The sequence below is a fragment of the Coregonus clupeaformis genome, chromosome 1 (assembly GCF_020615455.1).
Source record: "Coregonus clupeaformis isolate EN_2021a chromosome 1, ASM2061545v1, whole genome shotgun sequence".
Taxonomy (NCBI): domain Eukaryota; kingdom Metazoa; phylum Chordata; class Actinopteri; order Salmoniformes; family Salmonidae; genus Coregonus; species Coregonus clupeaformis.
The window spans coordinates 23,404,054-23,429,105 of NC_059192.1; the positions used below are offsets into that span (position 1 = coordinate 23,404,054).

Below are 25,052 nucleotides of genomic sequence, written 5' to 3' on the forward strand. Positions count from 1 at the left end.
CACTCACTAACTGTAAGTCGCTCTGAATAAGAGCGTCTGCTAAATGACTAAAATGTAAAAAAAATGATATACGTAGTGTTATATGATGTAAATATATGAATGAGGATGATTCTTACAGTGTGAAAGTATGAACTTGAGGACATGTGTGACAAAGAGCCAACATTTATAGCTGTGACTCCTATGGTACAACAACTATATGACTAATATATGCTTAAACCTGACATGCAGGCGTCTCTTAAAAATAAACATTTTATTTCCTTAATCTGCAGTGCCTGTTCCTTACACAATCCACAGGTCAATTGTTGCTTGTTGCGTAACATCTAAAATAACAGTACTTTTGATACATACAAGATTGCAATGTTCAGGCCGATTAACTACTATAGCTAACAGAAATCGAAAGGAATCTGACATCTCCGTTCCTTAGCATTCCTATGTAATTGAATTCCCCTGTGAATCAACCCTGTAAATCCTTCAAAACGACAAGAGTAGTCCCAATACCATCTGCGAAGGAGAAAAGTGGACTTTTAATTCTGGTTACATTCAATACCAACAACCTCCATTCTCTTTGGACAGACAACCTACCATAGCACTGTCAATATGCCGCAGTCACATGCTAGTCGGAACTAGGAAACTGACATTTCCAACATGCTAACCTGACATGTCTGTGACATCAGTTCCATACTGAAAACCCCATCTCTCTCATTGGGTGTCACAGAGGTCAGGGGTTGCGTAGGGGCCCGGCTTATTTGCCAACTGGCCCATCAGTAGCGTGTGGCGGTGCCCCATTCGTTGTCGGCCTTGGCAACCAGCTCGTTGACAGTGTGCAGCAGGTTGTGTTTGTGCTTCCTCAGCAGCCGCTGATTGAGCCGCTGGTCCCCAAAGCCCATCTCCAGTAGTACAGCCATCATGGAGGCGTCCTGGCTGGCCGGGTCCACACCACGCTGCAGGGGTGAAGGGGATGGGGAAGCCAGGTCAAAGGTTAGTTCTGGTTTGTCATGTTAAAGTGCACAGGAGTTATACAGTAATGCTGTAAGTCAAGAAGACATGCATCACTTTTGTCTTTTGAGCCAAATGTAAAGACGCTTCAAAATGGATAAATAACTTATCACAATTGTATGTAATAATCACTTCATGATATTATAACCATTTATCATACAGCATATTCAAAGTTGAGTCAAGTTTATCTCATGGCAGTGTGTGACGAGGTGGTTGATTGTGCTGTATGTGGGACCTACCTGTGTGGAGCAGCTCTGTCCAGTGAAGAGAGCCTTGTAGGCGGACGCTGCCACTGACAGAGCCCCCTTGACAAGTCCCTCTGTGATACCGCCTTGGCCCCTATTGAACAGGAAGGATGTGCTCAGCCACTATACTTATGGGGAACAATCTGTTCCAGGGCCAGAGGTTTGCATTCACAAGACCGTGTATCAACAGGAGTTGTTATATCACAGTGTTATATCATCAATGAGATCACTCCAAAAAGGTATTCAAATATCTTCTATTTATAGCAGTTTTGTCATTTACAGTTTTATCATACTGTAGGGCCTATTACCAATGAATGACCAGTAGATTTTAAAACTTTGCTTTCAAATACTAATTTCTTGGTAGAAAAGCAAGTGTCCCATCTAGCACAAATGAGGATTTTTATTTTTTTTACAGCAATAGACGTGTAGATTACTTCTAAAACTAAACTAGGCTTAATATTGTGTAGGAAGGTGTTTCACCTTCGGTGCAGGGAGCTGCGGGGTCTGGAGTTGTGCGTCTCCAAGACACTGGCTGAGCCTACCAGTCGGGTTTGACTAGATACTGAAATATAGATGGGGAAAAAAAGAGAGAACACTATCTGGATGAGAGAACTACACAGAACACAGACATATGTTTTGCTGATGTAAGAAGTCTTGAAATAACATCTAGTTCCCCTCTCTCCAAAGAGACACACACATGTTTCCTTTCTGGCCAGTGGCCACAGATGGTAAAGTGGTCCACAAGACTAGCTTAAAAGCTAACAAGAGTCATGCAAGTCAAATTTGTCCTTTGTGTGATCAGAGCTTCCAAAACATGTTGCGTCTGCTTAATGCAGGGAAAAGGCTGTATTTTGCAGACACTTCCCAGCCTGCCTTGTCTAACACTCACCATTTAAATGGACCGCTGGTTGGCATGGTTCTACTGGTCCAGACACTTGTTGACTCGTTGGCTCTGCAACATGGACCGCTTCAGACCTGGGAAACAGAACAAAAACATCATACTAATCGAAGAGAAGGAAGAGTTGACAACAGTATAATTCCAATAGACATACTAGATTAGATACTGAACAATTTGCACACTTCACTTCAAAATAAAACACATTGCAAACGTGATAGAACTGTAACCTATCATCTATCGTAATATCATTGTCCCCTGTTCACCTCTGTGTGTTGGGCCCTGTAATATCATTGCTAATAGACTACTGTTGCATCAGAGAGCCCTCTCACCTGTGTGTGTACAGGGCCTGTGGGGGCAGGAGAGGGACGGGCGGGGGCACCACCACGGGGGTGAGGGGCACGGCGTCCAGTGTCTGGGAGGCACACAGCATCTGATTGACACTGCTGTGGATTGGGGCCTCCGTGACTGTGGCTGCAGCCCCGGCCCCTTCTTGCCTCTCCCCCTCTGGGGTGGCTCTGTCCAGTTCCTCACGCTCCGAGTCCGACTCCTCCTCCTGCTCCGCGGCTGCAGTAGTGACAGGCTCCGAGAGGGCGGAGCTGTACATGGACTCGCCCAGCGGCCGACTGGTGTCGAAGCAGTCGGGCAGGACGATGACGTAGTCCTCGCAGGAGGACGAGGACAAGGTGGAGATCTGGCTGCTCACCTCGTCCCAGTCTACCGTCTCATCTTCCTCCTCCTCCTCCTCCTCCTCTTCAATCTCATCGTAGCTGTCACTCTTTTCATCCTCCTCTTTCTCTTCGTTCACATCATTTCCTGCTTTGTTGTCTTCCTTGTCCTCCTCCTTCAGTGCATGCAGTTCCATGTACACGTTTTCAACCTCTGAGGACAATGCAATGAGGAAAAAAATGATATACATTAACCCCAAAACAAATTCTGATTATGTCTGGTGATAATTTACAATTGCCAATGTGTAAAAGGTGAGAACATTTAATTGGTGCATTTTGACTTGAGAGTTACTACTAGTTACTGAGTGTAAACAGAAGCAGACTGACTGCATTGAGAGTTGTTTCTTACCTGTGACGGTCTCCTCCTCTGACAGTGTGATCTGGGGAAGGCCTGGAGGTGAACCTTGACCTCTCATAACCCCCATCATCAGCACATCTGGTCCTGCCACTCTTACTGCAGTGTCAAGTACTTTCCTCTCATAGTCAAAGACAGGGCCCAGGGCTTCAGCTGGGAGTGCTTCAAACACAAAACAAAAACGGGTGTTACTTTCATTTTTAACTTCCCCCATTTGCACAGTCAGATAACAAGACCAAGACCACAGCTAGTGTGTGGACAGAAGAGCCATACTTTATCATTCAACTGAGTCTCATATCATGGTCATTCAGTCATGCTTTCCCATTTTGTTGGGAAATTCAACTAAACAAGATGGCCGCCTCACCTTTGGGCTTGCAGTAACTAGGTTGATGTCTGCGCGGGGGCTTGTGGTCGGGAGCCTCCTCCAGGGCGAGGGAGCGGATCACAGTCTCACACACAAACTGGGACCCGCTGATGTCCCCCTCGTCCCCATCCTCGTGGCCAAGGGGGTCCGAGTTCTCCCTCTTCACACCTGACCACAACACACACAATACAAAGATTAGGGCTGTGTCTGGTATGGGGTCATCACTGTGATCAAAACTTTTTTTCTCATCTTATTCTACTCAAGCTGACACGCCCCTTAGTTAACATAAAGCCTCAGGTCTAGCCTATATTCTTAAATCCATAGTTGTCAATCATAATCAACAAAACTCACAATTTGATATAGACTTGTCTTTTATTTACTGGATAAATTAGTTAATTGAAGGACCACGACATTGGCCTCTGCCCTCTGTCTTACCTAGCAGGTTGTTTACTCTGTTCATCTCAGGGTTGTTGTTGATCAGAGCAGGGCCTGGGTTCTCCAGTAGAGGGCCGTCGTGGGGCAGAGGGGACATACAGGGGGTCAGATCTACCAATGGAACAAAAACGAACTCATCTCAGTCATCAACACACAAGCATTATGTCTTGAAATTCTCTGAAGATCTGAAAAAAGCCCCACAGAAATATCTTGCCATGCATTGTGGTGGTATCATATAATTTCTTACCGACTGGAGTGTTGTTTGGAACTTTCTCCAACTCTTGTACAATGTTCATATCCAGCAATTCAAAGGACAACAGATCCTAAAGAAACACACACAAAAACAAAAAATACAAATATTGTTCAGTCATTGAATAAAGCAGGAAGTTGCCCTGTGGTGTATGGTGATGTCATACTACAGTCTACCTTTGTGGCAAAGCCAACATGCCTTGACTTGCCCGGACCTTAGTCTTTCCTCACCTGTGCAGTGAGCAGGTCTACAGAGTGGAAGTAGTAGTCTATGTGGCAGTCGTCTACAGACATGGCCAGACCACTGTCCCTGGAGCTGGACCTCCCCTCTACCTTCTCCACAACCACAGGCCTGGGGCTGGGCTCCTCCTTCTGAAGCACCGTGGAGGAGAACGTCATCACATGATATAATGGTGGAAATAGGCTGGATTTTGATGTTTTATTCCTGTAACGTTTACCTGATGCTTAGAAAATCCAGCCCTGTATCAGGGTCTGAATTAGCTAAATATTATGGCTTTGTACCTGATGTCAAATTTTCTTAGTAGATCTGGCCCTGTACTAGTGTGTATCTTGGCTAAACAAATGTGAATGGGACAGAGCTGGTTGACTTGCCAGGCGTTTGCTCTGAGGACAGTTGGTGTTTCGGCTGGTGCTGGGGGCCACCACGATGCTGCACCACACGCGGGGGCCAAACTGGTCTCCGCAGTGCGCCAGGCGCCAGTGGGAGGTGTAGGGGCCCTCCATCACCGGGGCAATGAAGGCCACACTGACCACGCCCACCTGGCCCGGCTGCAGCAGGGGCACGGCCACCTCGCGCTTTTCTTCCGACGCCAGGGCCAGGTTACCCCACATGAACTTCAGCTAGGGACAGACACACACACAAAGACACAGACATGCAAAGAAGACACAAATACATTGACACAAACACAAGGACCCAGACACAAACACTTCAACAGAGAACTTAACAGACAGGGTAAGTACTAATTATATGTAATCAATAGTTACAATTAGGTGTAGTTAGTTCTAGTATTCGGGTTAGGGATTGAGATTGTTCTAGTATGCAGGTTAGGGACTGAAATCGGTCCTCTTGGGGGCGTACCTTGGTCTCTGAGGTCCAGTTGATGGTGCCCGAGTTCCTCATCTTCCAGTACTTGATGAACTTGGTGCCGGGCTCTAGGCGGGTCCCATCGGGCAGGTTTTCATCCAGAAACAAGGCAGCCATAGTGGGCACCAAGGTGGTGTGGGAGACCTCGGGACCCCTAGTGTTTCAAGTGTACAGAGCATTGTTGAAAACAGCCCTGGCTTCAGACCCATCTCTCTTTTTTTTCTATGAATCATAAAAGCAGCAGGATCCTTTTTGCAACTCAAAGCTATTTTTTGTTTAGAAATCTATGAAGCAGCAGCAGCAGTTTCACACGTGAGGTAGTTCCATCATCCACCAGCGATAAACTCTAATACAACTATTACAAAGATGGCCTATTTCTTGAGAAAATATTTGATTTTTGCTCCATGCTGGGCCTAGAGACAGCCAGCACTCTGACGCCCTCCAAGGGTGGCGCTTACTCTGGACTGGAGGCCTGGGGGTCTGGGGCAGGACCTGGGGATGGTTCTGGGGCCTGAGTAGCAGCAGGAGCAGGGGCCAGGGCTGGAGCCTGGGTGGCGGCCATGATGGATCTGGCGAAGGTATTGGCAGGGCCGCTCCATTGCAGGCCCCTCTTTTCCAGCCTCAGCTTCTTCTTGATTTCCTTCACCTCGGCCTTGAGCTGCCTCCTCTCAGCTTTGAGGCGCTGACGCTCAGCCTTGCGCACCGTCCTGTCTCCTCGCCTTGGGAACCTGGGTACAAACAAAATACAGAAGTTTTAAAAATACAGTGGGAGGTGTGAAAGTTGAACATCTCCTGACATTACAAGAAAGCAAGATAAGTAGAGTAACACAGTAAAGGCAGGCTTCTACATTCAGCAGGCTAACCTTAATTCTCCTAACATCCCATGCTCAGGGATGGAGAGGGGTGTCTTGGTTCTCACCAGGTTGTGGCTGGGGTCGTGGCTGTGTCGACACAGCTCACATAAGATGCAGGATGGACACACACTGGAGAAAAACAGGACACCAGAAAGGAGGTAAGGACAACGTTATTTATATTACTAATTGAAAGTGACATATTTCATGAGAAATCAGCAAAATAAACATTTTCCTTTTATTTCAACTCATGAGCTCATTAATAACATAATAATATCGATCTATTATTGTTGTGATGGGTCTACCTGCACTGATACGCTCCATCGGAGGCTGGTCTCTTGCATTTGCTGCAGTCAGGAGTGTAGCCCAATGAGGTGTAGGCGGGGGGCCCAGTGGAGGAGGAGCTGATCTTTGGCCCCTTGACATTGACTCCACCCACAGCTCCAAGGGCCTCGAGGAGTCCATCAGGGTCAGGAGCCTTGTGGGTGCAGCACTGGCCAGAGAAGTCGTTACACATCCTCTCCACTACTTCCTTTACCACCTCATCCTTGAACTGAAAGGAGAGGGATCCCGTTAAAATGGATTCTTAAATAAATAAATAAATAAATAAGTAGATTTTTTGGTTTATTATACTGAAATATATATAATTTCAATATGGACTTACTTTTTCCATGTAAGACCTGAACCAAGCTGGGGGAGGCTTATCCTCTGGCTTAGTCAATTTGTTGTCCTTCACAACCACCTATAAAATCAAATGATTGACACTAAACTCATTTATGATTTGTCAAAGTCATACTATGAAACCAAATAGTGTGTGTTTTATTATTACATTTTCACAACCTTTCCTGAAGTCAGCGAATGTATCGCTCATGCAAAACTATACCATCCTGACAAGTATATAACTTTTCTTACATTCAGACAACATTGCATCAACATTGAAAGCTGTGTGTGGTGATCTTACAACATCTCGCTCAGGGGTGACCTGTGTGCCTTTGTCCACTGTCTTGACCCTGGAGGGGTATGGAGGGGCTGGCCGGAGGTCACCCTTCAACTCCTTCACATCTTGGGCCTTGACCAGCCCAGTGCCAGCCTGACCCTGCTTTGTCTTGTAAACGTTAATGTGCAACTGGTTCCCCTGCTTCTCTGCACTCTGGCGAAATAGCACATACCAATGGCACGTTCAGTAATTCCAAACAGCATTTTACAGACTGGAAGAACTAGTTCATATAATGTTTTTTTAGCCTTTGAAATATATGAAAAAACATGTAAGTTTGAATACCTTCACCGCCTCCTCATATTCCTCTGAAAAATATAGATGAACAAATAAGATCAGAGAACACATTTGTGTTGGTGTGACCTCTCAATTATGATCGGGAAAGCTTTAACTAATAACCACCACATTAAAGATGGAGAAATGTAATGGCATATCATTGTGATTTAGCTGAGAATAATGTTGCCCCTAGATTAAGATATCACTTAATTTCCATACCTTGACTGTTAATGGAAACCTGAAACAAAGAGATAGTGATTAGTGTTACAGAATGCCTTCTGAAAAAACATACTTTGAAATCAGCTAATGTATCCCTCGTCCCATACCATTGTTGTTGTACATCAGAAATGTTGGAACCATGTGAATGATCGAGCAAAGTGAGGACTTTGTCCTGCATTAGAAATAATACACAATAGAACACAATACTTTTGAACTCACCTCCTCATTGTCCTCATCAAAATATTTCACTTGGAAATGGCTTATGCCAAATGATGCTTTTATCTGCAGAAATAATTCAAAGAGCATAGCATGATGATTCAGGATCAGCATAACTGGATCACATCACATATAATAATACTAGAATTTGTTGGTAGAAAGATAATTTGCAGACAAATGTCCTTATTGTGGTCCAACGTTTGTGGTAACTAGGCCATGGCTAGGCCTACTAGTCTCGAAGAATGCAGCTAACTTGTCTAGCTAAACTGCGCCAGCGTTAGATAGCTAACGTTAGCTACTTACCCAGGCTTCCACCGACTCCAATTCCGATTTGTCCAAATCTGGAGCCACAAATCTCTTTACATTCCCCCTGAAATTCACTTTAATCGTAACAGGTAGCCCCATGGCTGCTTTTTGTGATTAAATAAGGAGAATCATGTATGAGTATTGTGGACAAATCGAGTTCTTGCATTCGCCAATGATCTTGTTTACATCGTCAGCTGAAAAATACGATGGCGCGTTCAGTGCATAATTATGCCGCGTTCAAAACAACTGGGAACTCGGAAATCTCTCCGACTTCAGTGTGTTCAAGACAACTGGAAACTTGGAAAATGTGTTTTGAAGCGTCATCCAACTCAGAATTCCAAATGGAAAACTCGTGTATCTTTCTAGAACTCCGACTTTCCGACCTGAAGATCGCCGATGTCATGATTTGACGTTATTTTTTTCCGAGTTCCAATTTGTCATGAAAGCACCATTACTGCGCATGCGTGTTCGTTTGTCATGTTGTCTCAATGTTGAATACGTCATTTTTAAGAACACAAGTGTGGCTGACAGGAGTGGGTTAGCCGCACGTTTAGCCCCAAATTGAATGCAGTGAGGACAATCGTATTTCCTCCATTTGTGGTTAAAGAAGATGCATTCACTCCTCAAGGTGGACAATGAGCTTAACACTAAGGTAAAACATAATTTACGTCCACATGTCATTCGAAATCTTGGGTGAAGTTGCTTGTAATGTTAGAGCTAGCTAGCAAGCAATTATTAGTCAGTGAGGCAAAGTGCTAAAGCTAACTTGCTTTATCTTCCCGCGCCTGTCATAACGGACAAGGCAAACTGTCTAACAACAGGTGTATTTCCATAATAAAAGGGTTATTGTTGCTTGTGCCGCATGTTTCATAAAGGGCGAGTATTGGTAGTTAGTTAGTTAGCTAACGGTGTCAAGGTACCGGTAACTCAATTCAGCACCATTTTTAGACGTAGCCAGCTAGCATATTGAATTGACGTTGACTGATGATTAGCATCATCTTGCAGACAGTATCCTAATCGAATCCTAATTACATGTTGTATTCAAACATGCCTGCCGATTATTGAACATTTATTTACTTGCCTGTGATATGACAGTTGTTGTTTTTGTACAGGTCGATGCTTTCAGAGAACGAATTACTGGGGAGGTGAGTTTCCTTTCAGTTGTTCACTGTATTCAGTGGGGGTCAAAAGTATCAAGATATTGTAGCTAGCTACCTATAGGTAGATCTGAATGTCATTTTCCAAATAAACTCCTTGTTTCACAGGCGGAGAACCTAGTTGCAAGTTTTTTCCCAAATAAGTTATTGGAACTTGACAATTTCCTCAAGGTAAACTTATTTATGTAATCAAAATGTAAATGATTAGTAAAATGTCCTCCAACTTTCCTTTAGAGTGCATGTGTTGTGCATGTGTTGTGGCCCATCTTTTTCAGGATCCCATTTTAAACATCTGTGAACTTAAGGAGATACACTCAGAAATCAACTTGACAGTGCCAGACCCCATTCTACTCTCAAACCATCTCCACGACGGACTTGAAGCGGTGAGACTTGGAATGGAATTAAACACACTGTGATGACCAAATGCCATCTGTAATTGTAACAGATGTAAACAAATTGATATCCTCTTCGCAGCAAAATGCCAAAAAGAGGATAATGGAAGATTGTACTGGGGAGGACAAAGGTGAGTAATACTACATGCATATTTTGAGTATTTTCTTCTGTTTTTTCTGGTGTTTACTTATGGTCAAGCCCACAGTGGTAAGAGGTATGTTCATCTTACAGTTACATTGTAGTCATTTAGCAGACGCTCTTATCCAGAGCGACTTACAGTAGTGAGTGCATACTTTTTCATACTGGTCCCCCGTGGGAATTGAACCCATAACCCTGGTGTTGTAAGTGCCATGCTCTACCAACTGAGCCACAAGGGAATAATGTTCTCTCCCCTCCTACAGTGGCTGGCACCAAGGTCTTTGTCATGCCTGGTGGGATGATGAAGAGTAACGCCAAGCTGGTGGACCTGATCGAGAAGGTCAAGCCAGAGATCAGGACACTCATAGAGAAATGTAACACGGTACATAGCGTTTTCCCACACAGTCACTTCCATAATCTATCCCACACAGTCTCTTCCATAATAATTTGCCTTAATCTATACCATAAGCTTAGGTAAGGACATATCACCCATTATCTGTAGTCCCTAATAATCTGTCTGTCTTGTTCTTCAGGTCAAAATGTGGGTTCAGTTGCTTATCCCAAGAATAGAAGATGGCAACAACTTTGGGGTTTCAATTCAGGTGCTACGTTTACTTTGTATTTATTAAAAGGAGAAAGAAGACGAGTAGGCGGCCATTACGTTGCAGTAAACTTTATTGAACTATTAACACAATACATTTACAAAATAATACATACAGGAGCAGTCAGCATAGTACCTCAGGACACACAACTGCAATGCATTTCAACTACTAGAGTCTATATGTATTAAAAGGTGCACCATTTGTATTGCTGTCTGTACCTAAGGTCTCATCTAAGTGTATAGCTACATTGAACCATGGCTCGACCACTGATTTGGTGTCTGCAGGAGGAGACAGTAGCTGAACTCCGAACAGTGGAGGGGGAAGCAGCATCGTACCTCGACCAGATATCTGGGTACTAACCTCAACCCAGTCTTTACACTCAGTCTTACTGTGGTAGGCTATATAACCATCTTATATCCTATCTGCCCATAGATACTACATCACAAGAGCAAAGCTGGTGTCCAAAATAGCAAAATACCCACATGTGGTAAGTGTGATTGCTAACTGCAGACCTGTCGCTACACTGTGTGCATTTACTGAGGGCAAAGCGGCATTATGAACATTTTGGAAATTGTCCAACCCTAGTATGCATTATTTACCTTCACCTACATTACTATTTACCTTATGTTTCTCTTTCTCTAAACAGGAGGACTACCGGCGCACTGTGACGGAGATTGATGAGAAGAAATACATCAGCCTCAAGGTCATAGTTTCAGAGCTGAGAAATCAATACGTGAGTGAAATGTCCTGTTATACACTGGAATAGTTTTCCTCACCATCCATTTCTACCCACAAGATAACACATTGTGTTTTTAATCCTGAACTCTGCTCTGTTACAGGTAACGTTACACGACATGATCTTGAAGAACATTGACAAGATCAAGAAGCCTAGGAGCAGTAATGCTGAGGCATTGTACTGAGACTGACCCAGCCACCCTTCCCGTTCCGTTCCCTTTCCCTGCCCAGCTGTCGAGGTAACGGAAGGAGTAGCGCTAGACCATCACTACCAGATCAGTACAATCCAGGAAACCATAGTCGGGGTATCTTTTCGTTTGATTTGTAAAATATGGTCATTGTTTTAAAACCCTTCGAAGAATATGTTATGAGGTCTCTCGATGAACCGTGAACGATGGCTCCGGAAAAATAACGCGATGTATAAAAAAAATATTTAAAAAAAGTACATTAAAACCATTTTGTCCATGCATATTACTGTCTTTTGTGAAACTTTTGAAATGGTCCTTTTAGTCTACTGTTTTATTGAATGTTTTATTGCTGCAATGGGAGACGAGTCCTATGTAGGTCACTGAAGAAGTGCTTTTTAGCGGCTGTGTTTTCAATTACTCTTGTGATGGTGGTAACGGCTGACTGACTTTATGCTGGATATTATGACTCAAAGGAGAACAATTATTTCAGGATGCCCATAAAATTGTTTAGATTGTTCAATGATAATGAGACATGACATTTTAATGCTGCCAACTCCGAAAGGTGTTTCTTCAACTCATTTCACTGAATAAAATGGTTTTGTTTAGAAGACATTTTGGAATGGTTTTACTTCTAAACACTATTTGCTGTTTCATCATGCTTGATGTTCTTCAGAGGTAAGATACGCCAAGCAATACAGACATCATTACACTCATATCTGCTCACAAACCATTGACGTAACCATAGACTGACTTAGAGCTATGTTTTAGCATAGCCTTTGTCACCCAGTAGATGGAGCTAAATGGTACATGTAAGGCTGATGTTCAAAGAAGCTCCCCAGCAGTGTAACAGTCAATCACACATCTGATGCCAATGAACTGCATCTTGATCACTTAACATAATACGCTATGCAAGTGGCACATCATTTTCAATGAAGTAGCCTTGTCGTTTTTGAACTTTTGTAGGCTTTCTGAATGGTATTCAAATGTGCAGAAACGTAGCGCAATGGTCTTCAGCGCAAAAACATCTATCTGGTAGAAGTAAATTCATGCACAAACAAATATAATTGAATATATATTAAATGACCGCGTTTTTACGAATGTGATGATACAGTATGAAGCCCATTCAAAAGATTAGGATACATGATACGGAAGTAAAGCGGAAAGGGGCGGTTACTTTCGCAGGGTAATGACCTTATATTTCACAGACCGTATTTGATTGGAAAACGTCCCTTTGTATGCATCAGCTCGGAGTACAAATGTGCCTCATTAGTTTACATGACAAACATGCATTTGCCAAGATGGGTTTTGCAGACAATACTGTTTTGATTTGTTTGAGATTAAACAATTGTTCTTAATCACAAACGATTATGTTCATAGATGATACATTCATGGTCTTAGTCATCCTATTTTAAAAGGGAAGTGCAGTCAAAAACTAGATTTTCCTGTGTTTCATATATATTTCCACACTATGTTGGAATAATACTGTGAAATTGTGAAAATTATGATAATGCACTTTTAGTGTAAGAGCTGTTTGAAAAGACTGCCTGAAATTTCAGTTGTTTGGCTGGTTGGGGTTTTTGGACCGCACCCAGCCAAACAATTCACCAATAACAAAGATAATTTGCCCTCCTCTGCCAATCACAGGTAGTTTTCAGATTACACATCCCTCCCATTAGGCTCCTCCAATTAATTAGGGCCCTCTCTCAGACCACTCCCAGACAGTCCTAGCAAAATTCTTGCATGAGAAATTACATTTAGCTAAGAAGCTATTTTTGTTTCATTTTTACCATTTTTATTGAAAACAATCACAGTAAGGTACTTCATTGTTGACCAGAAATTATTTCATATTGAGATAGAGACCTTTAACTCTATTTTGAACATCTAGTATGTAGTGTGTGTGTTGCCCAACAGGTCCTATCCTGACGTAGTCTGTAGTGTGTGTCCACATGTTCTTGCGTAGGCTCAATGTGCAGACAGGGGCGACCTCTGGATGAGTTGGTGGTGGTGGAGTAGGCACACCTTCAGTCACTCTCTGTCCACGCACCGGCAGAATGTAAGTCAGCCCTTCACAAACACTCCCCCCTCTCCTCACAGACTGGTGGCATTCCCTTGCACACACACACATACACACACGTTAGGTGTACTCAGGGTTGCAAAGGGAGGGAATGTTACCGGTAACTTAAGTAAAATACCAGAATTTAAAACTTTCAAGGATTTTAGGTACTGTAAACTAGGTGTATACAAAAGAATACAATAAGATGTTTTAAATATGAAAAATAGAATGACAAAGCTGTAAAACAGTCACACACAATAGGTGGAACATGGTCCGGATCTGGACCCAGAACAGGCTAAATACGGACCACGGGTCCCAATTATTATACACACACACTTATATATATATATATATATATATATATATATATATACAATGCATTCAGAAAGTATTCAGATCCCTTCCCTTTTTCCACATTTTGTTACGTTACAGCCTTATTCTAAAATGTATTAAATAAAACAAAAATCCTCATCAATCTACACACAATACTGCATAATGACAAAGTGAAAACAGGTTTTTACAAATGTTTATATAAAAAATAAAACAGAAATACCTTATTTACATAAGTATTCAGACCCTTTGCTATGAGACTCGAAATTGAGCTCAGGTGCATCCTGTCTCGGACCCTTTACTCAGTACTTTGTGAAGCACCTTTGGCAGTGACTCGAGTCTTCTTGGGTATGATGCTACAATCTTGGCACACCTGCATTTGGGGAGTTTCTCCCATTCTTCTCTGCAGATCCTCTCAAGCTCTGTCAGGTTGGATGGGGAGTGTTGCTGCAAAGCTGTTTACAGGTCTCTCCAGAGATGTTCGATCGGGTTCAAGTCCGTGCTCTGGCTGGGCCACTCAAGGACATTCAGAGACTTGTCCCGAAGCCACTCCTGCGCTGTCTTGGCTGTGTGCTTAGGGTCGTTGTCCTGTTGGAAGGTGAACCTTCGCCCCAGTCTGAGGTCCTGAGCGCTCTGGAGCAGGTTTTCATTAAGTATCTCTGTACTTTGCTCCTTTCATCTTTCCCTCGATCCTGACTAGTCTCCCTGCTGCTGAAAAACATCCCCACAGCATGATGCTGCCACCACCATGCTTCACCGTAGGGATGGTGCCAGGTTTCCTCCAGACGTAACATTTGGCTTTCAGGCCAAAGAGTTCAATCTTGGTTTCATCAGATCAGAAAATCTTGTTTCTCATAGTCTGAGAGTCCATTAGGTGCCTTTTGGCAATCTCCAAGCGGGCTGTCATGTGCCTTTTACTGAGGAGTGGCTTCCGTCTGGCCACTCAACCTTTAAATTGTTTAACAATGGGTCAAACATTTCAGGTAGCCTTCCACAAGCTTCCCACAATAAGTTGGGTGGATTTTGGCCCATTCCTCCTGACAGAGCTGGTGTAACTGAGTCAAGTTTGTAGGCCTCCTTGCTCGCACACGCTTTTTCAGTTCTGCCCACACATTTTCTATAGGATTGAGGTCAGGGCTTTGTGATGGCCACTCCAATACCTTGACTTTGTTGTCCTTAAGCCATTTTGCCACAACTTTGGAAGTATGCTTGGGGTCATTGTCCATTTGGAAGACCCATTTGCAACCAAGCTTTAACTTCCTGACTGATGTCTTGAGATGTTGCTTCAATATATCCACATCATTTTCCTTCCTCATGATGCCATCTATTTTGTGAAGTGCACCTGTCCCTCCTGCAGCAAAGCACCCCCACAGCATGATGCTGCCACCCCCGTGCTTCACGGTTGGGATGGTGTTCTTCGGCTTGCAAGCCACCCCCTTTTTCCTCCAAACGTAACAATGGTCATTATGGGCAAACAGTTATATTTTTGTTTCATCAGACCAGAGGACATTTCTCCAAAAAGTACGATCTTTGTCCCCATGTGCAGTTGCAAACTGTACTCTGGCTTTTTTATGGCGGTTTTGGAGCAGTGGCTTTCAGGTTATGTTGATATAGGACTCGTTTTACTGTGGATATAGATACTTTTGTACCTGTTTCCTCCAGCATCTTCACAGGGTCCTTTGCTGTTGTTCTGGGATTGATTTGCACTTTTCTCACCAAAGTACGCTAGGAGACAGAACGCGTCTCCTTCCTGAGCGGTATGACGGCTGCGTGGTCCCATGGTGTTTATACTTGCGTACTATTGTTTGTACAGATGAACGTGGTACCTTCAGGCATTTGGAAATTGCTCCAAAGGATGAACCAGACTTGTGGAGGTCTACAATTAATTTTTCTGAGGTCTTGGCTGATTTCTTTAGATTTCCCATGATGTCAAGCAAAGAGGCACTGAGTTTGAAGGTAGGCCTTGAAATACATCCACAGGTACACCTCCAATTAGCCTATCAGAAGCTTCTAAAGCTATGACATCATTTTCTGGAATTTTCCAAGCTGTTTAAAGGCTCAGTGAACTTGTGTATGTAAACTTCTGACCCACTGGAATTGCGATACAGTGAATTATAAGTGAAATAATCTGTCTGTAAACAATTGTTGGAAAAATAACTTGTGTCATGCACAAAGTATATGTCCTAACCGACTTGCCAAAACTATAGTTTGTTAACAAGAAATTTGTGGAGTGGTTGAAAAACGAGTTTTAATGACTCCAACCTAAGTGTATGTAAACTTCCGACTTCAACTGTATATATATATATACACACACACATTGTCACGCCTACTCCTGCTCCCTCCCTCCAGCGCTCGACGTCGCCGATCTACTAAATGGGTCCTGGCAACCCATATTGTGCACACCTGGCAACCCACATTGCGCACACCTGCTCATCATTTTATCCTTAATTACTCCACCTTTATTTAGCCCTCAGTTGTCATCAAGTGGTATTGTTCTCTCTCACGTTCAGGTCCTCCGCATTCTCCACTGCCTCAACAACACCAGTGAGGTTTTCCATATCCCTATCAGAGGGCTTCCTACCATGGTTCATCACAGTGAGCCAGTCCCCCAGCCAGTATGACGGTACTCCATCGAAATGCCGTGGCTTCCTACTCCAGTGCTCCCTCTATTTCGCCTATCAGACGGGAGCCCCCACCACCAAGGTTGCCACGGTCATTTCCCTGCTGACCGGACGGAGAGGAGGAGCTGGGTTCTTATGAGAGGTTCATGGCTCTGTTCAGGGCGGTCTTCCACCATCCTCTAGAGGGCAGAGAGGGAGGTGAGTGACTTTTCCAACCCCAGCAGGGTACCCAGACCGCTGCGGAGTACGCCCTCACCTTTCGGACTGTGGCAGCCTCCAGTGGATGGAATGAGCCGGCGCTCCGCACTCTATTCCGCAGTGGACCGCGCGAGGAGGTCCAGACGGAGTTGGCACGTCGGGATCACAATATATCCTTGGACGCTCTCATCTCAATGGCCATCCGTCTGGATAACCTTCTTCGAGAGCGCCCGTGTTCACCTCGCCACTCGCCTGAACCCATGGAGGTAGGGGCCACACACCTCTCCGCGGCAGAGCGGTGTCGCCAGAGACAGCTGGGGCTCTTTCCCTATTGCGTCCAGGAGCGGCACCAGCTTCAGCGGTGTCCAGTGCGTCCTAACCCGGGGTCCACTAGAGCAGAGGGGCGGCCCCGTGACCTTCCGTCTCCCAGGGTAGGCGTGAGTATTCCATTATCATCATTTTCCTCCAAACCCTTTCTGGTTTCCATTTCACTGGCTGGCTGTCCCTCAAGTGTTGTCTCTACAGCTCTAGTGGACTCCGGTGCCGCTGGGAACTTCATTGACCAGGCTCTCGCCTCCTCCCTGAACGTAACTTCATACCCACTCTCTTCTCCTTTTCCTGTCCAAACCCTAGATACGCGACCATTGGGATCTGGCACAATTACGCACATCACAGCACCACTCACCCTCACCGTGGGACCCATGCACCAGGAAAGCCATCCCTTCCTCATCACCACCGCACAGGGGCGGTGTGTTCATTAGGGCGATATGGGCGACGCACTGCCAAATGGGAAAAGGAAGGGATTTTTTTTCTAATCAATTATATCACGGCAACAGTAGTTATCAGTGTTCTAATCTAGACGTCTGATCTGCCACTAAATGTCCAATCAGGCTAAAGTCGTGCTTCAAATGTCCCCGCCCGTTTTGGGGCGATTTCAGTGAGGTTGAAAATCGCCCAGAAGTCTCTCATAGCCTCTAATGTAAAATCAATTTTTTTCAAATATCAGAGCTTTCAATACAATCTCTATGGGTTTCTGAGGGCTTGCACTTACGCGCTTTCGTCATACGTAACATAACCATGAACGTAACTAAGAAAAGAGCGGGTAGCCTCATCAATCAATTCACTACTACTGTCAAAATGGCTAGCCTTCAGTGCAACTCGATTGTCTCTTTGAAAGAAGTTCCTTTTTGTCGGCGAACAAATCAAGATAAATTGGCAACGAAACAATTAGGACCTCCCAGACCAAATTTAATAATTCAACAGGTTTCTACTAAGCAGAGTCGTGAACACTGTCTACGAGAATCGAGACGACCTCATAGAATGTTTTGAAGCCATTCGGACGGGTTCATTGGGTTCATTTGACCAGCCCACCGTGAGAGAGGCATCTGGCTACGTGAGGATGCTACATGATGAAGATTTTATTTTTTTCCTGCGGCTTTTTCACAAAATCATGCCCCACGTCGACATTCTGTACCAGAAGCTACAGAAGAAGGACATCGATGCTGTCTTTATCAAACGTGCCCTCGACAGCTTCACAAGCAGTGTGCAGGCCATAAGGTAAGATTAAACAATATCATTCGATCTTTCTCAAAGCAGAGCTTTATTTGAAAATGTATGCATGAAAGGAGACTGCATTTGTGTTTGAAATTACATTATTCTCATTATATATGGCCAGTGGTGTAATCTAGCTTATTTTATATACTATGTGTACTGTACAGTGGTGCTCATAAGTGTATGAACACATTCTAAAGTTGACTAAAAAGAGGAATACAAAAATAAAAAAATCATCTTTTGGAAATTGATCTTAATGACTTAATTAAAAAAGTTGGAAAATCCAACCTTTAAGGACACCAATTTTCTTTTCTTTTTTATTCCTCTTTTTAGTCAACTTTAGCATGGGATCATAAGCTTATGAGCACCACTGTATACTGTGCTGAACATCCAGGCTATGTGAGACACAAAGGCTAACTTAAACACTAAAGACTTTATGCATCCCTGCCCATTTTAAGTGGAACTGAAGTATTTGTACTATACATGGATACATTGCATATACCTGTGCATCACATAGACAACAATACTGTACAAAGCCAACAAACACATTGGTCTGTTTGCCTTCAGGGACTCCTCTCAACAGCAGCTGCAAGAAGCAACAGGAGCCAAAAGACCCAGAACAGCTTTGAGAGAAGAGGAGAAGCAGAGGCTGTCTGAAGAGGTCTGCAACACCATCCTGGATCACACCAAAGAAAGGTTCTCTTTCTCTGGCCACCTTGTGAGTGCTACCTTACTGCAAGCAGACATGTTTGAAAGGTACTGCCATTCATTTCCTGATGAGACTCTGAATGCCACTGTGAATGCATACCCCATGATGAGCAAGGCAAAGCTCAAGACAGAACTATCTCTGATCTATGAGAATCCTGAATTCAAGGGATGCTGTGGTGCGCTGGCACTGTACCAGGTTCTCATGAGCTACAACCTCCAGGAGACGTTCTCTGAGACTGTGACTCTGTTGAACATCCTCATAACTACTCCCATGACAACAGCTGAAGCTGAGAGATGTTTCTCAACTTTGACACGAGTTAAGACATTCCTGCGAAATTCAATGGGCCAGGAACGTCTGAATGCACTGGCCATGCTTTCCATGGAGAGGGAACTAGTCCTCAGCATGCCTGATTTCAATGAGAAAGTCATTGAACGCTTTGCTGTATTGAAACAGAGAAGAGAACAGTTTCAGTACAAGTAATGTAGCCTCTCTCTCTCTTTGTCCCTCCCTGTCTGTCTCTTTAACACACACACGCCCAAATCAGTTCACAGTTGATGTTGTTTAAAATAGTTATTTTTCATTTTAAAAAAAGTTTTTAAAAAAATAATCTGTTCATGTTCATTTTTACAAATCTATACAATTGGCCAGAATATGGTTGTTCATATTTACAAATCTATACAATTGGCCAGAATATGGTTGTTCATTTTTACAAAGCCATACAGATAGCTGTGTTTACCTTTTCTAGAAATTACTTTCAAATTCTGTTTTCAGGCAAAATGTCTATCACTGTTCATTTTCACAAATCTATACAAGAGGGCAGAATATGGAAGTCTATAAAAATGTCTTATTACCAATAACTTGCATCAATGTTTTCAGTAGCCTCTATCAAAAGCTCCTGCTTGCTTGTTGTGAATTATGCTCAGGTGCACATATTTCCAATTCAACCATGAGGCAAAAAATGTGGTAAAAGCTCTTGTTGATCCTGCAATCTGAACAAATACCAAGATGCTGTATTTTCAGCTGATATTTCATTTGTTTATGGAAATGCATATTGTTTATGCAGTGTTGAGGAATGTGAAAGAACACCCTTGATTATTTTTACTGTGATAACTTATTTTGATTTTGTAAGCCAACACTTTTGAGATCAGTCAATAAATGCTTCTGGTATTGACTTATATGCTGCCCCTGTCTTCATGTTGTTGCTGGACATATATTTTTAAAAATGTGTGTAGGTCACCTAAATCATCAGAAAAATTGCCCCCCCTGAGAATTTTTTCAGGAGCCGCCACTGCCACCGCACCCGTACACAAAGTCATCCTCGGCCTCCCGTGGCTCCAACGTCACAACCCCACCATCTCCTGGTCGAGGAGAAAATCACCGCCTGGGGACCAGGATGCCGGAGGACCTGCTTTCCTGTACCCTGTGGTTCCACACTGGTTGAGAGTCCTGTAAGAGCCCTCCAGCCCATCAATCGGTCCTCCCGCATTGTTGGCCCCATGTTTTGGGACGTAGATGTGAACATCCGCTAGGCTCTGGAGAGGGAACCCGCTCCTGCCACCTGCCCTCCAGAGTGCATCTATGTCCCCACGGGGGTGAGAGATCGGCTGTCAACCTGGGCACACATATCCCTTGCCGCTGGACACCCAAGTATCACCCGCACCATCCAATCCCTCGCCGATAAATACTGTTGGCCCACCTTGGCACAGGACGTCGCCCAATATGTCAACTCATGCTCCATATGTACCCAATCCAAATCTTCCCAGCACGCTCCAGCAGGGAAACGGGAGGGGCCTGCTCCCTTCCCTCCGGCATCGAAGTCGCCAGTCTACTAACTACCGGTCCTGGCAACCCACATTGTGCAAACCTGGCAACCATCATTGCGCACACCTGCTCCCCATCATTACGCACACGTGCTCATCATTTTATCCTTAATTACTCCACCTTTATTTAGCCCTCAGTTGTCATCAGTCATTAGGTGGTATTGTTCTCTCTCACGTTCAGTACGCTTCTTATGTATGTGCTTGTTTATCCTTTCATTATTAAACTCACCATCTGCTTTCTGACTCCCTGCGTACACGTTACACACGTGTGTGTGTGTGTGTGTATATATACTGTATATTTAAACTCAGTCAGGCTTTTAACCTGCTGTAATTGTAGAATGAACAAGGTGCAATTTGTAAATTTGGTCGTGCATAGGCAGTTTTTCTCTTATGTCATTAGGCAGGTTTCAATCGACCCAGGTTTATTCGACAAAAGCAATATCGCAACAAAAAAAAAATTGCGCCGCTTAATGGAAACGGCAAATATAGGAGACATTTTCTAAAGATCGACAAAATGTCAACCTTTCAATCCTTGAAAGTTTCCAATCGACAGGGGTGGATTTTTCTTTTGTCAAACTTTCTTTGAGACAAATGATAATGGGAACTGTTTGTTCGAATAAATGATGATTGCTCAATCATTTTGAAGGTACGCGGGGCACCTGATGTCACTGCGTAACTATAAAGCTCCGCTCCACATTTAATTCTAAATGCCTACTGCTTGCAAAATCCATTTTTGCCACATGATAATTATTAGAATATGGCAAATATTAGTCAATTATTGCATTCTATCCATACTGGCTTTCGCGGGCTACATAAGACATAAAACAGATAGGTGGGAAGGCATACAGGCTGTCGTCAATTTTCTTATGCGAAATTTGCATAAATTAGTAATGGGAATACTTCAACCACTACATTTTTACCCAACACTAGGTATTTGCGACAGTTTTTGTTGTTGTTGGTGTGACGTCATTACGTCCAGCTGTTTTGATCGACACAAGATAGCTAAATGGAAATGCACCATAGCAGGAAATAGTCCGAGGTATTTTCTATGCAAACTTTCTAAACGTCTACAAAAAATCACTGCACAAGTGGATGGAAACATAACTACTCACTGACAGACATTTAAAGGGTGACTGCACTTCCTGATTTGGCCTCGTTTTAGATTTGGTTAATTAAGAAATTACATTTACATTTACATTTTAGTCATTTAGCAGACGCTCTTATCCAGAGCGACTTACAGTTAGTGCATACATTATTTTATCGAACCCACAACCCTGGCGTTGCAAACGCCATGCTCTACCAACTGAGCTACATCCCCTGCCGGCCAAATCCCTCCCCTACCCTGGACGACGCTGGGCCAATTGTGCGCGCCGCCCCATGGGTCTCCCGGTCGCGGCCGGCTACGACAGAGCCTGGATTCGAACCAGAAATGATGGCGACCATGACTGAATTCAAACGTGAGTTGGTTTCGGGGTATGGTTTGATGTGGGTGTCTCTTGTGTGTGTTTGCAGGTGGGAAGAGTTATTTATTATTTCACCAATTAGCTTCAGCCGGCTGTGTGCGACCATGGCAAATTGGTATGACTTTGGATATCCTATATCCGGTGCTAGTTAGCGACGGTCAATAAATTACACAATGTAAATGAGACAATATTTTCACGTTGCACACCTTTTAGTTTTTTTATTAAATACTTTCAATATTTGTATATGAATTTCTACAATTTATGCTTGGTTTGAGGTTTTTAAGTCATTTACATTTGAGCTATTGGAATTTTAACATAATGTCCCATGTACATTGTGTAATTTACCAATGGTCCCTAACTAGCCCCATAGGGTTATCCAAAGTAAACCTACATTTACCACGGGCATTACGATTGGGTCGTGTGCAGCTGCGCTCAGTATTGATAATTACTTGTGTGCTGCCAGCTGTGGGCATGTGGGCAAGATTGAAACAAACCCAACCTTCAGTTACGTTGTGAAGCAGTCACAATCACACGTCTCACAAAACTGAATTTATGACATAAATTATCCTATTTACACTTTCAAGTCAATTTTGACAGTATAATAAATGTTTCTGACCGATATCGATGCCACCTAGGCTGTTTTCTAAATAAGAAGTAGATTTTTAGGGAAAGTTGCTCTTTAAGAGCCTGTCAGGAATGTCCAGTTGATCAACTAGCAAATGTTAGCTAGCTAGGTAGGTAAATCTAAATCTTGTAGTTATCATGGCCAGATTACATGCCCAGGGGCCTCAACCTCCAGGGGGCCCCCATTGATTTTAATGTCACTCAAGTATCATGTGAACAAATATTCTCTCCACACATTACAATATTTATAGAATTGCAGGAAATCTTCTCTCCATTAACAAGAGGGGCGTGAACATTTAGAATAGTTTGTGGTTGCATGGGTTGGTAGGTGGGGGTTTGTTACTACGCCGATAAATAACAATATCCATCTGGACCTTTGATGCCTAGGAAATTTGTGTGACCGGTCCTTCTCAAATAGTATTTGAGTACTGCTGTAAAATATCCTAAATATAACCCATCAACTTAATGAATACCGTGGCTGTTTAATATGAGGGTTTCAGCATGGAACATCCTTTAAATCTTTTTCAATAGATCTTTGTTGTACAGTGAGGGAAAAAAGTATTTGATCCCCTGCTGATTTTGTACACTGACAAAGAAATGATCCGTCTATAATTTTAATGGTAGGTTTATTTGAACAGTGAGAGACAGAATAACAACAAAATCAAGAAAAACGCATGTCAAAAATGTTATAAATTGATTTGCATTTTTTTATGAGGGAAATGTTCTGGGGCCGAACTGGTGCCAGTTGTGGAAGAAAGTCAATAGTTGGAAGAGTTGCAGAGTTAATTGCAAAATATGTCATTGTTGATTAGATGCTTTTTTCATTAATTAGGCAATTTTCTCTTGAACCATATGGTCTATCCACTACAAACTCTTGGACAATAAAATGAATATCTTATGTGTTATGTTATTCAAGTATACATTAACAAAGTTTTTCAATAGATTACCAACATTTCTGAAAATGATGGTAAATTACTGGGCGTTTTGCAAATCGAGATGTACTGTATAGATATACTTTATCGTTTTATGAGGTGAGCATAGGAAGAAAACCCACAATGCACTTGGAGATAAGAGCTGAAAGAGGGAAACACCACGAGGTTGGATGGATGTACAGTATTATGTCACCATGGGAAATATGCATGTCCGTCACAATACTTGGCTATGATAAGATGGATTGTCACAGATTTGATGTTGTGGTCAAGTTAAGGCAATTTTTGTAGAGTAGTGTTGACATGTGACAATGTACGGTAAAGTAAAGTATTTATTGCTGGTATGCATGTTTGAAACAGTATACTTGGTATGTATCACTAATGCACAGATGCACGTGGTCGTTGTGGTGTACAGAAAAGGTACTTCTCTTTGAACCTACATGACCAAAAATGACGTAAAGCGTGTTGCTATGTATTGAGGTGAGGGTCGGAGTTCTAGTATTACATCTTTAATGTCCCTGATGAGAATTAATCAGTATTGGCATTTTGGGAAAACAGAACACACAGAGAATAATTTTCTCTGAAAAACAAACTAAAAGTATGAAAATCTCTTTGTGTACACCAAACCAAAGGGCTTTTACTCATTAATCATGGCAACCTTGTTCACAACATCATCTAGTAAATATAATGTAAACACTACTTGTACAGTATAGGACAACCAGTCTTGATCCACACCGCTCAGGGTCCAGAGTCCAGGGCCTGATAATCACCCTTTGTCCTCTTGTTGTCATCGAAGGAGCCAAACCAGCACAGTATCATTCACTAGCATCAAGTTGAACACAAGAGACATAACCACAATGAAATACAGAAACTCCAGTATAAATGCTCTGAGCCAGAGGAAGGCATTTTCACAAAGCTGAAGATAGCCTAGTCTTCTAGCATTGCTTACTGTAACAGAAGATTCAGCTCCTCAATGCCCTCCAAACTTTTCTACTAAATCACAAGTTTTCACTTGTCTCCCCATAAATTATATGTTGCTATACCCAGGTTTGCATATACAGTGCATTCGGAAAGTATTCAGACCCCTTGACTTTTTCCACATTTTGTTACATTACAGCCTTATTTTAAAATTGATTAAATTGTTTTTCCCCCTCATCAATCTACACACAATATCCCATAATGACAAAGCAAAAACAGGTTTTTATTTAAAAATAATAATAATACAAAAAAACGTAAGAATTCAGACCATTTACTCAGTACTTTGTTGAATCTCAGTGCTAGAGGCGTCACTACAGACCCTGGTTCGA

General features: G+C 43.0%; 2 protein-coding genes across 4 annotated transcripts; one reads left to right on the plus strand and one right to left on the minus strand.

Annotated features, from left to right (window-relative positions):
* Nucleotides 1-235: 235 nt before the first annotated feature.
* On the minus strand, nucleotides 236-8,671 carry LOC121548609 (next to BRCA1 gene 1 protein). The gene is made up of 21 exons (XM_041860156.2): nucleotides 8,232-8,671; nucleotides 7,932-7,994; nucleotides 7,713-7,731; nucleotides 7,503-7,525; nucleotides 7,185-7,373; nucleotides 6,888-6,965; nucleotides 6,529-6,776; nucleotides 6,236-6,355; nucleotides 5,831-6,100; nucleotides 5,367-5,526; nucleotides 4,880-5,128; nucleotides 4,499-4,639; nucleotides 4,266-4,341; nucleotides 4,019-4,129; nucleotides 3,584-3,751; nucleotides 3,214-3,381; nucleotides 2,469-3,018; nucleotides 2,131-2,216; nucleotides 1,722-1,803; nucleotides 1,236-1,335; nucleotides 236-941 (listed from the first exon to the last, which is right to left on the minus strand). Exons 1-21 carry the CDS (start codon nucleotides 8,331-8,333, stop codon nucleotides 762-764), a joined length of 3,183 nt encoding a protein of 1,060 aa, XP_041716090.2. The 5' UTR covers nucleotides 8,334-8,671; the 3' UTR covers nucleotides 236-761.
* A 62-nt stretch (nucleotides 8,672-8,733) lies between these two features.
* LOC121548696 (proteasome activator complex subunit 3) lies at nucleotides 8,734-12,059 on the plus strand. 3 transcript variants are annotated; one of them, XM_041860257.2, is made up of 11 exons: nucleotides 8,734-8,886; nucleotides 9,347-9,379; nucleotides 9,500-9,562; nucleotides 9,667-9,774; nucleotides 9,866-9,914; nucleotides 10,186-10,304; nucleotides 10,456-10,524; nucleotides 10,809-10,876; nucleotides 10,957-11,011; nucleotides 11,171-11,257; nucleotides 11,364-12,059. In XM_041860257.2, exons 1-11 carry the CDS (start codon nucleotides 8,845-8,847, stop codon nucleotides 11,442-11,444), a joined length of 774 nt encoding a protein of 257 aa, XP_041716191.1. In that variant the 5' UTR covers nucleotides 8,734-8,844; the 3' UTR covers nucleotides 11,445-12,059. The 3 variants fall into 3 exon arrangements, with proteins under 3 accessions (XP_041716191.1, XP_041716261.1, XP_041716347.1); XM_041860327.2 differs by having other exon boundaries at nucleotides 9,697-9,774; XM_041860413.2 differs by lacking the exon at nucleotides 9,500-9,562.
* The last annotated feature ends 12,993 nt before the right edge of the window (nucleotides 12,060-25,052 follow it).

What these genes read in the sequence shown, in the direction of transcription:
- LOC121548609 (XM_041860156.2), bottom strand. Translation starts at nt 8,333, where the DNA reads ATGGGGCTACCTGTTACGATTAAAGTGAATTTCAGGGGGAATGTAAAG. An exon ending in TGGAGTCGGTGGAAGCCTGG is followed by an intron (nt 7,995 to 8,231) that starts GTAAGTAGCTAA and finishes TTATTTCTGCAG; the next exon opens with ATAAAAGCATCATTTGGCAT. An exon ending in ACTGGACCTCAGAGACCAAG is followed by an intron (nt 5,129 to 5,366) that starts GTACGCCCCCAA and finishes GTCTGTCCCTAG; the next exon opens with CTGAAGTTCATGTGGGGTAA.
- LOC121548696 (XM_041860257.2), top strand. Translation starts at nt 8,845, where the DNA reads ATGCATTCACTCCTCAAGGTGGACAATGAGCTTAACACTAAG. An exon ending in TTGTACTGGGGAGGACAAAG is followed by an intron (nt 9,915 to 10,185) that starts GTGAGTAATACT and finishes CCCCTCCTACAG; the next exon opens with TGGCTGGCACCAAGGTCTTT. An exon ending in TCATAGAGAAATGTAACACG is followed by an intron (nt 10,305 to 10,455) that starts GTACATAGCGTT and finishes CTTGTTCTTCAG; the next exon opens with GTCAAAATGTGGGTTCAGTT.